A 13,016-nucleotide genomic window follows, 5' to 3' on the forward strand; every position below is an offset into this window, starting at 1 on the left:
TGAGTAAGACATGAAAACAGTTTTTAGACAATGAACGTAGTATAAAGTCACGGTCTGTAATTTGAAGGTTATGCAGTCCTTGTTTTAACTGAACTTGAACATCTAACATTACAAAGCTTTTTATTTGACACACATTTATTATGTAAATTTCTTTTGATTCATTTAAGTTTCATCACATCATCAATAACACTACAATAGACATTGAAAAAATAGTACAATAAGACTTTGAGCTAGCTGCTTTTTTAAAAAACAACTGAAATAAGACGCAGGAAAATGCACTTGCAACCAAAACTTTTATTTTCATAGAACAAATGTAATTTGTCCATAAACATAAAAGATAAGAACTCAAACATGGTCCAGGTTACTGAATGGCAAACAGAAAACAGGTCCTCATCTTAACCTTTTAACACATTTTTTACCCTATAAATATAATTACCTTTTTATGTGCATGCTTTCTGGTACATACAAAAAATGATAGCTGAGATGAAGAGGTAGGCTATCTTTTGCCACCTGTAAAGAAGCACTAATTTCAAGCATTCCAATGATCACTATCATTATTATTTAGCAATCAAAACAAATTTCAACTACATTCTTTTGAGGACTTTAGGATTAAACTCATGGATGTCTATTAAATAAAAACCTAAATGTAACAGACACTAAACAGTAACACATTCTAAATATTAACAGACTCTAAACATGAACATATTTGTGAAATGCAAGTTGGACTTTGTATTATGATGTAAAACAGAGAATAATTGTGTTAGCTATGTTGTAAAAAAATAAATAAATTAACCTTTATGGCACAAAGCCATTTTCAAGGCAGGCACATTCACTGGAAAACTGTACAAAAAGCAGAATTGTGTCAATAAATATCTGCCAATACTGAACAGTCATAATTTGATGGCATGTTATTGATGTATAGTATTTGAAACATTACTATTACCATTATCTAAGTTTACCCAGCACATATACTTATAGACATTACTGACCCACAGTGCCTATTTGACCTCAAGTAAATCTTTTGATTCTAAGAAAAGACACTGCTAACTACTTTGTTTTCCTTTAGGTTATATGATTTCAAAATATGGTTCAAAGGAGGGCTGGGAGTCTATTACTCTAATTAACCTTTGCAAGAAATGTCTGGGTTTTGTAACTCTATATAGAAACCAAGTTTATAAATACAATTTATAAAATTCTTGTATAAATATGTTTATGATTTATCATTACAAAATGCATAATTTACATAATTTTAGACCTATTACTTCAAATGAATTAACACAACTGCAATTATAATCAGTAACTTTTCCCCCAAGAAAAACAACAGCCAACAATTCTATTTTAATAATGTATATCTTTTAACCTTGCAAATACTTAAATGTGTTCATTTGGTGCCTTATTTTTTGTTGAAACTAAATCTTCATGAAGATTCCAAGCATACTTAATTTATAGTTCTTAATTCTGCAAGAATGTCCAGCAGTGCTTGTGAGTACTTATATTTTCTTCCTGACTGGATTGTCAGTCACTTGCAAACAAAATTGAAACCTAGACACTTATCACACAAGTATGGTATGCAATTCTTTAATATTTCTAATATATAATTTCAAATGAGACCAAGCATATTTACTAGTTTATCCTTTATTTTGGCTTAATATGAATAAATGGAATTATACTGATTTCAAAACTATTTAAGGATGTTATATTATACACTTCAAAAACAACTTTCAAATTAAGAAGAGCTCTTAACAGTAAATAAAAGCTTGTTGCCCCAGAACTGCCAACACTCTTTAGTGCCCTATCCCCATAAGCAGTTTAAAGGAGACAAATCTTCCACTGGTAAATTTTCACAGAGCCACTGACTTCAAAATAGTTTATATTAACTGAAGATCTGTCCCTTTGGAAGTTAAACTGACTCATAATTTTTGTTTCTATTTATTTTGAACCATGCACTTGATTTTAGAAAGATTCCTTCATCTCACAAATACACCTGAAGTCTTTTCAAGGAAATTAAATTAATTTTAAAATTAAATATCTTGTCTTAAGTGATTCTGGATCAGCTTTTAACACTCCTAGAAGAGCTGAATATTACATTCTTCCTAGCAGTACAATTGCAATCAGTGAAGGTATTTAAAGAGGTAAAGTAGAATTAAACCTAATTATAAAGATAGTGAATAATAAACAAAACGGTTACCCCCAGACCAGGTCCAAATCTTCCACTGAGATGATAGTGATATTGGGTTTAGGCTTTTTATTATTATTATTACTACTACTATTATTCATTGTGCTCTTCTGTTACTTTATTTTCTATATTGCTGCTTTCTTCAGGCAAGGGCTCTGCTTTCGGCTCAGGTGAAATACTGAATCCAGGATCTTCTGGCTGAGTCCCATCTCCATCATAGACAATATCTTCCGGATTTGGTGGTGGTGGGCAAAATTCTTCCTTTGGAAACATTTCTTGAAATATTGTCTCAGCCTGTTCAGAGACAACATAAAATTAACTTAAGGTTGATATTTAATACACTGCAGTACATTTAATGATTTTAAGACTAAAATAGTTGGATGTCTAAAAATTGACCACATCAGGGAAACACTTAGAAAATATACTCCCTCCTTTCCCCCAAAAAGATGGGAATTCAATGGAGTGAAGCATCACAGATAGAGAAGTTATTTACCACTAAGTAGACAGAGGTAGTTAGCCATGTTAGTCTGAAGTCAAGCCAAAGGCAGGGCAGGATGCCAGCCTGTCCTGCCTTCTGCTCTACAGTAAGTGGAATTCATCAAGCTGTGTTGTCCATGTGCACATTTTCACTCTTGGTGTGGATTCAAGTATTCAAACTTTTGCCCTACCAGTACCTATACACCACACCTTCATCAGACCCCTCTTTGTATTACATATAGAACATAAAGGGAAGTGCATGTTTTCTGTTCCTCAGTTTCCTCTCAACTGCAGGTCTCAGAATTATAAAATGACTGGAAAGAAAAAAAAAAAGAATGGAGGATGGGGTACATAGAAACTGCATATGGAAAACCTGTATCAAAGAATTTCACTTGTAGATAACTCGTTTCTTTTGTCACAGATTATCAATGTGAAGACTCCACAGCAGTCCCAAATGTCAGGTAGGTTTGGTGATTGGTGGAGTGCCTGATAAAAATATGTATCAAGCTTTTGGTGGCTGCCCAGCAGAAGTCAGCAACAGAAAACTTTGTATGAAGCTACTGAGTCACATCAGCTTGGATGTAATGGGAACTAAGTATCAATGCTGGGTCCACTTCTGCAGTTTCTCAGAGTCTGACACTGTTCACGATTCAACTGAACATGTGGGCTGAAATCACTGCAACTTTGGATCCCTTATGATACAAAGAGCCAGACAGTTTTTGAAGTGTTGAGCCCTATGCCAAGGACAAAGCTCTTGACATATCAAGCATGCATAAAGATATCTCAGATCTGGAGAAGTAAGGCCCTGAACAAATTGATTTGCTGGTGGAAATGAAATTCAGTGACAGCTTTAAGTTGAGACTGGAGGTGAGTCCTCAAGTATATTTGTAACAGGGCACCCCAGCCCCTGTTACTAGAAAAGGCCCAAGAGGGTGAGGGACTTGGGCCAGGAAGGGCAGTAAGGAGTGGGCTCAGGACTAATAAGGCCAGGTGGCTAATGAAGCAATTAGCTATACCTGGTCACTGGGTGCAGAAGACCCAGTTACATGACCAGAAGGAAACTAGACTTAGGGAGATAAACCCAGCCTCTGACCATGCAGGAGGCAGCCCCTGCCTGCAACAGGGACAGGAGCTGTTAGGAGTGAGGGGCCCCTGGAGACAGACAGGCACCCAAGCTACCTAGGGAAGCTGGGGAAGGAGGCTTCGATTGAGGTAGCATCTATGGGCTACATTTACCCCCAAACTAATTGTATTATGGAGTAGCTGGCTTGTGTCTTTGTTCTGTTTGAATCAGAGGACCAGGCTGTGGATGCAGGGGTGGAGGAAGCCGTGAACCGGGGGGGGAGGGGGTGGCACGTCCCTGATATTTACAGCAGGAGCTAGTCCTAAACTAAAGGGACAGAAACTGGAATGTTGAGACTGAAGCCCCAGGAGGAGCTGCTGCAAAGACAGGGCTGATACCTGGATACCGACGTCTTAAAGTATAGACCAAGGCTGAAGGTTCAGCCAGAGGAAACAGGGGCCATGGCTGCGACAGCAAGGCCCTGACAAGTGCTAAGAAACCTCCGGGAGTACTTCCTTAAAGGGGAAGCGCTTGAGGGGGAGTACAGGCCCCAGGGGAGGCAACCAAGGAGGTAACTCCTAGCCCCAGTGACTCCCTCCCTCAACAACAAACAGAATAACATTGAAGGTATGGCAGGAAAGAGACTGAGGTGACGTGAGGCTTAAGGTGGAGAGTCAAGAGACAGGTCGGACCACAGGAGAGGAGAACTAGGTGCCAAGGTAGCAGCTCCCCCTCCCCCTCCCCAGGGTATCACAATCTTACCAAGATAGAAAACAGAAGAGGGATCTACCATAGGCTCTTAGATTTTATCCACTTTTCTCACTGCAATAGAAGTCACTTATAAGGCTTTTTTCTTACATAGCTGAAGAAAGAAGAAGGTTGCCAAAGCCTCAAACATTGGCTCCATCATGGATGTGAGCATTAGATTCAGGACCTACTGGGTCTTGGGATTTTTTAACAGAAGGAATATCTTGGTTACACACTAAACAATATTCAGGACTGTAGGATGGGGAAAGAGATGCCAATCTTTAACTGGACGATGGTGGACTGAGATGGCAGCCAGGAACACCTTAACTGAAAGGTGGGCTTAGTCTCCTGGTTTCAGTTCTAGCAGGTGGCCCAGGTAGAACACTTCTGTAGGCTTCCTGAGGGGAAAAAAATCACATATACCAGATTTGGTCCATTTAGCTACAGAAATGTATCTTTCTTTTTTCAGCTAAGAATGTGTGACTGAAGAACATACATGTTCTACATACAAGAACATTTCAGTCCCCATGCAAGATGAAGACTTAAGACAGTGCGTTTGGGTGTACTATCCTCCCTCCATTCTATGTAAGGAGGATGAAGAACAGGAGAGCTCTAGGGCTGTTCATCACATGCTGGAGATTATAGTACCTGAGCTCTTTCTGCCAGGCTGGAGTGAGTAAATATTAAACCCAGAGAGAATTGCTTTGAGATGTTTCCTCAGAATTAGAAAAATGATCAGAAAGGCATAGAGGTTTCTCTGATCATGGCAGAAGACCTGGGACATGGAGCCAGGGTGTTCCCTCTGGAGCAAGAGGATCAGAACTTCTTGCTAATGTTCTTGCTGAAGGCAAATAGGTCAGCTTCTGGGAATCATCAGTCCATGAAGATACCCTGAGGGACTGAGTCCTTGATTTTCCACTTGTAATACAAGGATATTTGTCAGCTGAGGATGTCTACCCTAGTGGTATGGAATACTGGGGGACATCTCACGCTCTCACAATCACATGCAGGAGATCACGGTACTTGACAAGATATCTTAAAGCAGCTGTGCCAGTTCCAAATACTGCTTCCTTACACAGGGAGAAGTGAGACCTCACTCCTCCTTGTTTGTTGGTATAAAACACTACAGTGATAGTTTCCCAACCTTATTTAAACACGGTGATGTAGGAAGGATTAACACATTTTCCTTACTGCCTTGAGCGCCTCATTAATGTAGAGCTTCACTCCCTCTGAGTATTTAGGGACCCTGCACTTGAAGGCTCAGGCAGGATGTCACTGATGTTGCCAAGCTGACCTTGATCTTGTGAAGATATCTATTAAGGGTTGGTACCCTCCTCATGGAAGCAGGGCACTGCTGGGAAGGGAATGAAGAGTGGCCCCTGTCAACTTTAGTGCTTGAATAGTAAAGAAGGTTGAATGTCCAGCAGTTAGCAAGTCCAAAGATTGCAACAGACTGCAGACTGGTAACTGTTCAGAGGATTTTCTTCTGTTGATCAATCGTCCTAATACAGTATGCAGTCACACTGTGGCCTGAGTAGGCCATAAGGATCTTGGTGAAGACTTAGGGCTGCTGAGAGCCCAAATGGGAAGACCTTGTATTCATAATGGTCCAGCCCATCGTAAATCTGAGATCTTTCTTGTGAAGAGGGCCTATTGCAATGCAGAAGTAAGCATCCTAAAGGTTAGGAGATAAGAATCAGATGAGAGAGTGTAATGATGACAAGCATAACCAAGCTGAGCTTGAACTTGCCAATGAAGATACTGAACTTTTATCTCTAAGTTGGGTTGACATCTCTCCCCCATCTTTTCAGAAGCAGACTAGGGTTGGAACCTATGAGCAAAGGCTGACTTCAAATCTTTGAAGGTATCCCCAGAGGGACTGGAGTCTGGCTTGGGGAAAACTTCTGCATGAATGCAGGCCTGGCTCCCAGTTCCTTTGGTTTCCCCTAGCCACCTGCACTACCCAGGTGACCCAGAACAGAGACAAGCTGCTGTGCTGTAGCAACAAGGCTCATGAGCTTTACTGCCATGGGGAAATACTCCTACCTCACCCCACACTACAACTCCAGCAGTGAGAAGCAGGCAGGGAGCACCTGGCAGCTGTTCCTACCCTTCCCTCCTGGTCTATGGGGTGGGGGAGTAGCTGCCCCCCATGCCTTCTCCCCCACCAGAAGCTTTTCCTCTGGCTTTATTCTCCCTGAACCCCGGAGGGAAACTGGGGGAAAGAGACTCTCCCAGAGTGATTTAACCTTGGTCATTCCCAGGTTATTTTTCTCCCAGAGCAGCCATTTTCATCCCAGGACAAAAAGCCTGAATGTCTATGTGCTCTGGGTTTCTACTAGGAGAGAGCATCAATTCTCCTGGTAGACACTGAACATCCAGCCTAAGCTGAAATCACATCTTATAATACACAGTACGTAAATTATACAGAATGTGAAACCTTAGGTACAACCAAAGACTTAGCTAATATTGGATAATTTATTTATGATTAGGCTGGGCCAAACAAACCAAAGAACAAAATGCTGTGCTTGATCTGCACTCCCAGAATTTTAGGAGAAACCATGAATACCTTTTAAAATCCACCTTAGCTTATCTGATATGTATGACAACATAATTTTGATGGCAACTGAACAATTAAATAGCACAGAGTGTTTTCAGGTCTCCCACCTTTTTTGAGTTAAATGCATTCAATTGAAATCAGACAGAATATTAAAATATCATATCAGATCACAATAACTATGACAATCTAGCAAATTAAAACTAATTCAAAAAGTAAGGTTTAAGTAATTTTGTTTTGGTTTTAGGCAATGAAGTTATCTACAAAAAAATCATGGTAAGAGAAAAGCAACAATACAAAAATCTATAAGAACTGCCAATATGGAAGTGTCAGTGGAAACCAACTAAAACAGGGCAACAGGAATCTACTCTAGAAATCAGACAGCATTCTATCAGATCCTAGAAAGGTTAGTCCACAGCTTGATTTCTCATTTTCAGTAAATTTTGACTCATATTCAGCCTACATTTCCCCTTTCTTATATTTACTCCATTCCTACTTCAAGTTACATCTCTGTTTCTCACTAAGATACTTTTTTTATGTTTGTGGTTTTTATAAACATGTAAAAGATATAAACAACATCCCTGGTAAACCCAATAATTCCTTAGATGAACTACACAGATTCTCTCTGCAAATCAACCCCTTCAGCCACTTATGCTTTTCCTTATGTTCTTTTTAGCTCCTGAATGCCCTTCCGAGAAAAAACATTAACAACTGGAATTTTTATATTTACAAATACCTGTAGCTTTCATTTATGATATTATTTATATGTATAAGGATATGGAATTAGAATGAAAAAGAAAAGATGATCCTGAAATGGATGATGAATCACAGCAGTACACACAGATTGATTTAGCGAGGCCACAGCTTGCCACATGGTGAAGTGTACTGTAAATATGATGCTGATTAGTTTTAAAAACATATCTAAGTATTTTTTATTTGCACAGTTTAAAATGTTAATTGTTTAATAATACATTTTTAAACAAATCATTCTCAGTTTAACAGGGCTATTATACTAATGGCCTTGCACTATTTTTCTCTCTATAATCTTTTATTCTCAGTTTATCCTCTTGGGAGGCAAATTATTGCCTTATAAAACAAAGTGAAGAGTACTATTAGCCCTTAATTATAGTGCTCTGACCCTATAGTTCAGGCTGTGTCAGCCATTCTGTTATAGTTCCTTATTTTTAGGGGTTTATGACTGAGTCATAAAAAAACTGCAACTGGTAAAATTTGGCATACAAAGCTTTAAAAATTCTGGGTGTAAAACATTTGTGCACACCAGCACTGAAGCAACTCTAGCATGAAGGCATTCTTACTATAGAAACAATTGCAATGCATGCCTCAACTGCCCACCTTTGTTACAAGATGGGCATTTAAAGAGAACTCATCAGAAAAGTCCTCCTTTTCTGGGTTTAGCAAAATGGGGACACTCGATCCCTTATTACTCTACTGCTCAATAATATAGAGAGCAAAAAAGAGATACGTAAAGGAAGTAGAAGAGTACTTCGTTGGCGTTTTAGACTTCCACCTTGGGTATTTAGGTGACTTTGTTTAACCTAAAGTTAATAGAGGCTGAAGTTACTTCCCCACCTTTCTATTGTACCACATAGTTGTGTTCTGTCCTCCTCCCCCGCACCAAAGCAATGGGTGGCCCTATATTTTGTTGAACACCACTATTTTATATCTCCTACTGCCTCAGACAAGTCATTGGTGATTTAACGTGGGGGTTTAGTTAATAGAATACAATACTGATGCCCAAATATTGAGGACCAAGATCAAGTTAAGGCTTATGATGTTGGTAGAGGATGACTTCAAGTATGTGAAGAGACTAAGGTGCTATTTTATTATATTTGGTATGAATTCCTCATATGAGAAGTGATATGAGCGATTCTCATATTGCCAAAGCCTTTAAATGTGATTTTAAAAGTAGCCAGCACTTGAATATTTTGGCTGTTGTTTAATGCTCTGGAGCAGTTATACTATTGTGATATTTATGGCTTTTAGGATGAGTTTGTATTAAAATTACATACATTATTTAATCATTGTTTTGGTGCCTGTTGGGTTTATATCAAAAGAGATTACAAAATTCATTTTAGATTATTCAACCTGTTTCTTCCTAATTATCTGAAAATTCACATGCTGTAATTACCTTACAGAAAGGTAACAGATGTTGTGTGACTACGGCCTCACTGTACTTTGAAATCTTACTCCACAGAGTTTACTTTAGCTTTGATTTTTCTGACCCTTCTTGATGTGTGCTGTTTCATTTTCTACAAAAACAGAATTCACTCCAGAAAACCTGGCTGTTCTCTGGCTATCTCCTTTGTGAACAAGGGCTATATATTTTGGTCTTCCTCTCTCACCTCTGAGAAAGCAAAATATCTTGATACCAAAGAATCATTTCCAGCTACATCCACTTTCTTGATTCAAAAGCTTCCCTTTCTGCTCTCCTCCCATTAAGTTGAAGATTTACCTCTATTTTTATATTGCACTATGTTCATATTTCTTTCCTTGTCTCTTAACCCTGTGTTCTACCCAACTGTTTTTGAATGGTGCCTTGCTTTTTCCCCACTTCCATTTCCCAGACTTCTTTCACATCATACTATATTAGCTGCTTTTCCTGTGCACCCACAAATTTTCAACCTTTTTCTAGAAATTTTAAAGACTTACTAGATCTATGAAGCATGAAAGCTATATTGACAATGCACTTTGTTTTGTACTGTACTGTAACTTTTTAGGTCTTTATACTGAACCACAAAGCTAAAAGATTGACATCCCTTACCTGTTTGACAGCATAGTCATTTCCTAAAGCACAGTCTGGTCCAGAACAGATATAGACATTTGGAGGTAAACTGTCATAGGAATTTCTGTCAATGCCTGCAGAATCCCTCATGTTGAAGTATACTGCCCAAAGAACTCTGGGCTTTTCCAATCCTCCTCCATTTTCAGACTCTAAATAGTAAGAGCAGTTTTCAGTGACCAGTGTTAAAATATAATAAGAGATCTGGGTAATTCAACATAATAAAAAAGTTAAATTTATTATCGTGAAATTACTGTAACAGAGTATAAATATATATTTTTAAAAGGCACTAAAATGTACTAATAGCACTTTTAATGCTATTATTCTTATACTATTACTCTATTATTATTATTATGGTTTCTAGAAACCATTTATGTTATAGATCTTGATGGATTATTACAAATTTTAACTTTTGAATAAAGTTTTTGTGTTAACATAAATTAATATAACATTCTTTATAATTCCTGGCTTACTTAGAGACCCTATCACACATCAACAGGTACTATGTCAATTCCCTTATTCTGAAGCTACCAGTTGTAAAGTACAATACATTTTCCAACCCTTCTCGCCAGTTGATGTTGCCTTGAATACTCTTTATTTCAAAAGCAAATTATATCAAATGTTCGTTTGAACAACTGAACATTGTCCGGGATAAAATGTTTTCTCCCAGGACAAATGTGACATCTGTTTACAGCCTACATCATTCTGGGAACACCTATGAACACATTCTATGCAAACATGTATGAACACCTCAAAATAGTAGGATTACAGATTTCAGCAGTGCAGCAGTACAATGGAAGAATGCATAATACTAATACTGATCCTGATAGATGCTATTTTTTTTAGGCAAATTCACTCCATTTTTCTTGGTATTCTCCCTCTTCTAAAATGAATGATGCCAGCATTACTGTCCTGTATTAAAACATTATTCCTCATAAAAAATTATGTTAGATTTGTGTAAGGAAGAAACTTGCATGTCAGATGATAATGCTGAGATTCAGAAAAACTCAAGCAAGTATTTTAAAGGCAGCTGAATACAAGACAGCAAGTGGAAGGATAAATCTACATCATTTTTATGACTGTCAACTATTTTATTTAAAAATAAAATACATGTTAACGATTTAAAAATATGAATTAAACTCAGCCTGCGAACATCTGAGATTTAATACAGAGCAAGATGCACTTTAATATATTAAAAAGTTCATATTTTCATAAAAGTTACTTCTTCCTCATTTAGGCAGGAAAATGAATGAAGTCCTCTTCTCCAGGTGACTTTGCCTCTTTGACCTGCCATGGCCCAGTGCTCACTTTATCTGGTGATTCATTTTCAATAACTCCAACAGTATTTGTTCTGACATTTTAATTAAAATACGACCACTACCTCATCCTGATGATAAAAAGGCCTATGTGTCAGTGAAAACTAGCTTTTCAGTGCCTCAGTGCACCTGAGGACCCCTCTGATCACAGAGTTCCTACAAAAGAATTTCAGTCAGTTTCTAAACAATATATCACTTCAAAACTGGATCACTTTAAACATTAAGATTAATATAAAAATTCCTCCTAAAAAATAGGAAGCTACTAAGCTCCAGGCCAAGTTTTTTTTTAATTTTTTTATCTTATTACTTGATTCTATCAGAGGCAGACAATATTGCTTTTAAAAATGTATGGTACAAGTGATATCTTTAAATTCAGAGCTGTCATATACAGCACTGTGGACCTCAATTATATAATCATATCAGAAAAAAGAAATAAATTTCAGAATAAAAGGAGAATACCACACAGGTAAAAGCCCCTCCTCTTTATGAATTTTATTTATAGTCCCCTAGCTATCTGCTTCTAAAGCCCAAAGAATTAAGCTGTTTAAATTTTCTTCATATCTTATAAAAAGTGAGTTTTCAAAGTATTTTTATAAAAACTGGGGGATGCACCACAGAGTTTTTTCTGCATATCAGAAAAGAATCACATGCTACTTAAACCAAGCCAGAGGTTGTATTAGGATTTTTTGATTTATTTACTAATGCCATTTACAGAAGTAGCTGAATTAAAAAACAGTAGTAAAAATAAGTTATGAGAAACTAATTATTAACTCTTTACAAAACATTGTAAGAGGTTGTAGGAATCTTGGCTGCTGAAAAAAGTAGTCATGGTAGGTTATAGTGAAAGGTCTTTAACTATCTGTTGTTTTAACTATATAATCGATAGTGCCTTCTATAAAAAGACCCTGCAACAAATGTGTACTAACAGAAAAACTAACTGGTGCTGATAGCACACAGACTTGATTAATATTGGTATACAAATGAAGTGACGAAAAAGAAAACAAGGAAGAAGCAGCCTTTCAGTACGAAAGAGACTGGATCTTAATGCAGGAAAATTATAATTCCAGGAGGTTAAGAATGAAGTGTGATGGTGAATACTTATTATGCAAGCTATTAAACTACGATAGTTGATTACAGGCAGCCCCCGCTTAACGTGATTTCGTTTAACGCTATTTCGCTATAGTGCTCATTTAAAATTGATACCTGGTTTCACTGAGCGCTCAGCAAGTTTCACTATATTGCTCAGTAGAATCAGCAAGTTTTGGCAGGAAGAAGCAGCAATGGTGGCGGCAGCAGCAGCAAGTGTGGCGAGTGGCAGCAAGTTGGGCGTGGGCATGAGCATGGGGGTGTGGGAAGAAGCTAGGCACAGCTGGTGAATACAGACTGGTGGGGGCCGTAGACAACGTCCCATGGGAGGGGGGGTGGTTTTGCAGCCAGCTGGGAGCGGGGTGGGGTTTACAACTGGCCGGGTACATGGCAGGGACGCTGCTAACCCTCTTGCTCCTGGCTGGCTACAAACATCCACCCGGCTCCTGTGGAATGCTCCACCACCTGAGTTCACCAGCTGAAGCAGCAATGGCAACGAGGAGTGCGGGGCCTGTGACAGTGCCCAGGGCCAGGGCCAGTGGGGGCCTGCACCCAGGGTGGGGCAGCAGGAGTGCAGGGCCCGGGGCCCAGGCTGACAGGGGCCCATGCCCAGAGCAGGACAGCAGGAGTGCCAGTGCCCAGGCTGGCACAAGGGGCCAGCGGGTGGGTGGGTAGAGGCGGCGGCGCTGAGAAGCAGTAAGTGCGGGGGACGGGCATCAGTGCCGGGCATGCATTGGTGCCTGGGGCCAAGGCCGGCAGGAGCCCAGAGTGAGGAAGCAGGAATGCAGGCCTTG

General features: G+C 38.9%; 1 protein-coding gene across 4 annotated transcripts in view; it reads right to left on the reverse strand.

Moving 5' to 3' along the window:
- Positions 1–740: 740 nt before the first annotated feature.
- Positions 741–13,016, reverse strand: part of CHM (CHM, Rab escort protein 1) — a 148,747-nt gene continuing 136,471 nt past the window's right edge. For all 4 annotated transcript variants that reach the window (XM_025209963.1, XM_025209964.1, XM_025209962.1 and 1 more), the window contains 2 exons: positions 9,803–9,972; positions 741–2,470 (listed from right to left, as the gene is read on the reverse strand). In XM_025209963.1, the coding sequence (XP_025065748.1) occupies positions 2,270–2,470; positions 9,803–9,972 (371 nt within the window). In that variant the 3' untranslated portion in view covers positions 741–2,269. The remainder of the gene's footprint in view (positions 2,471–9,802; positions 9,973–13,016) is intronic.

Source organism: Alligator sinensis, unplaced genomic scaffold (assembly GCF_000455745.1).
Source record: "Alligator sinensis unplaced genomic scaffold, ASM45574v1 scaffold242_1, whole genome shotgun sequence".
Taxonomy (NCBI): domain Eukaryota; kingdom Metazoa; phylum Chordata; order Crocodylia; family Alligatoridae; genus Alligator; species Alligator sinensis.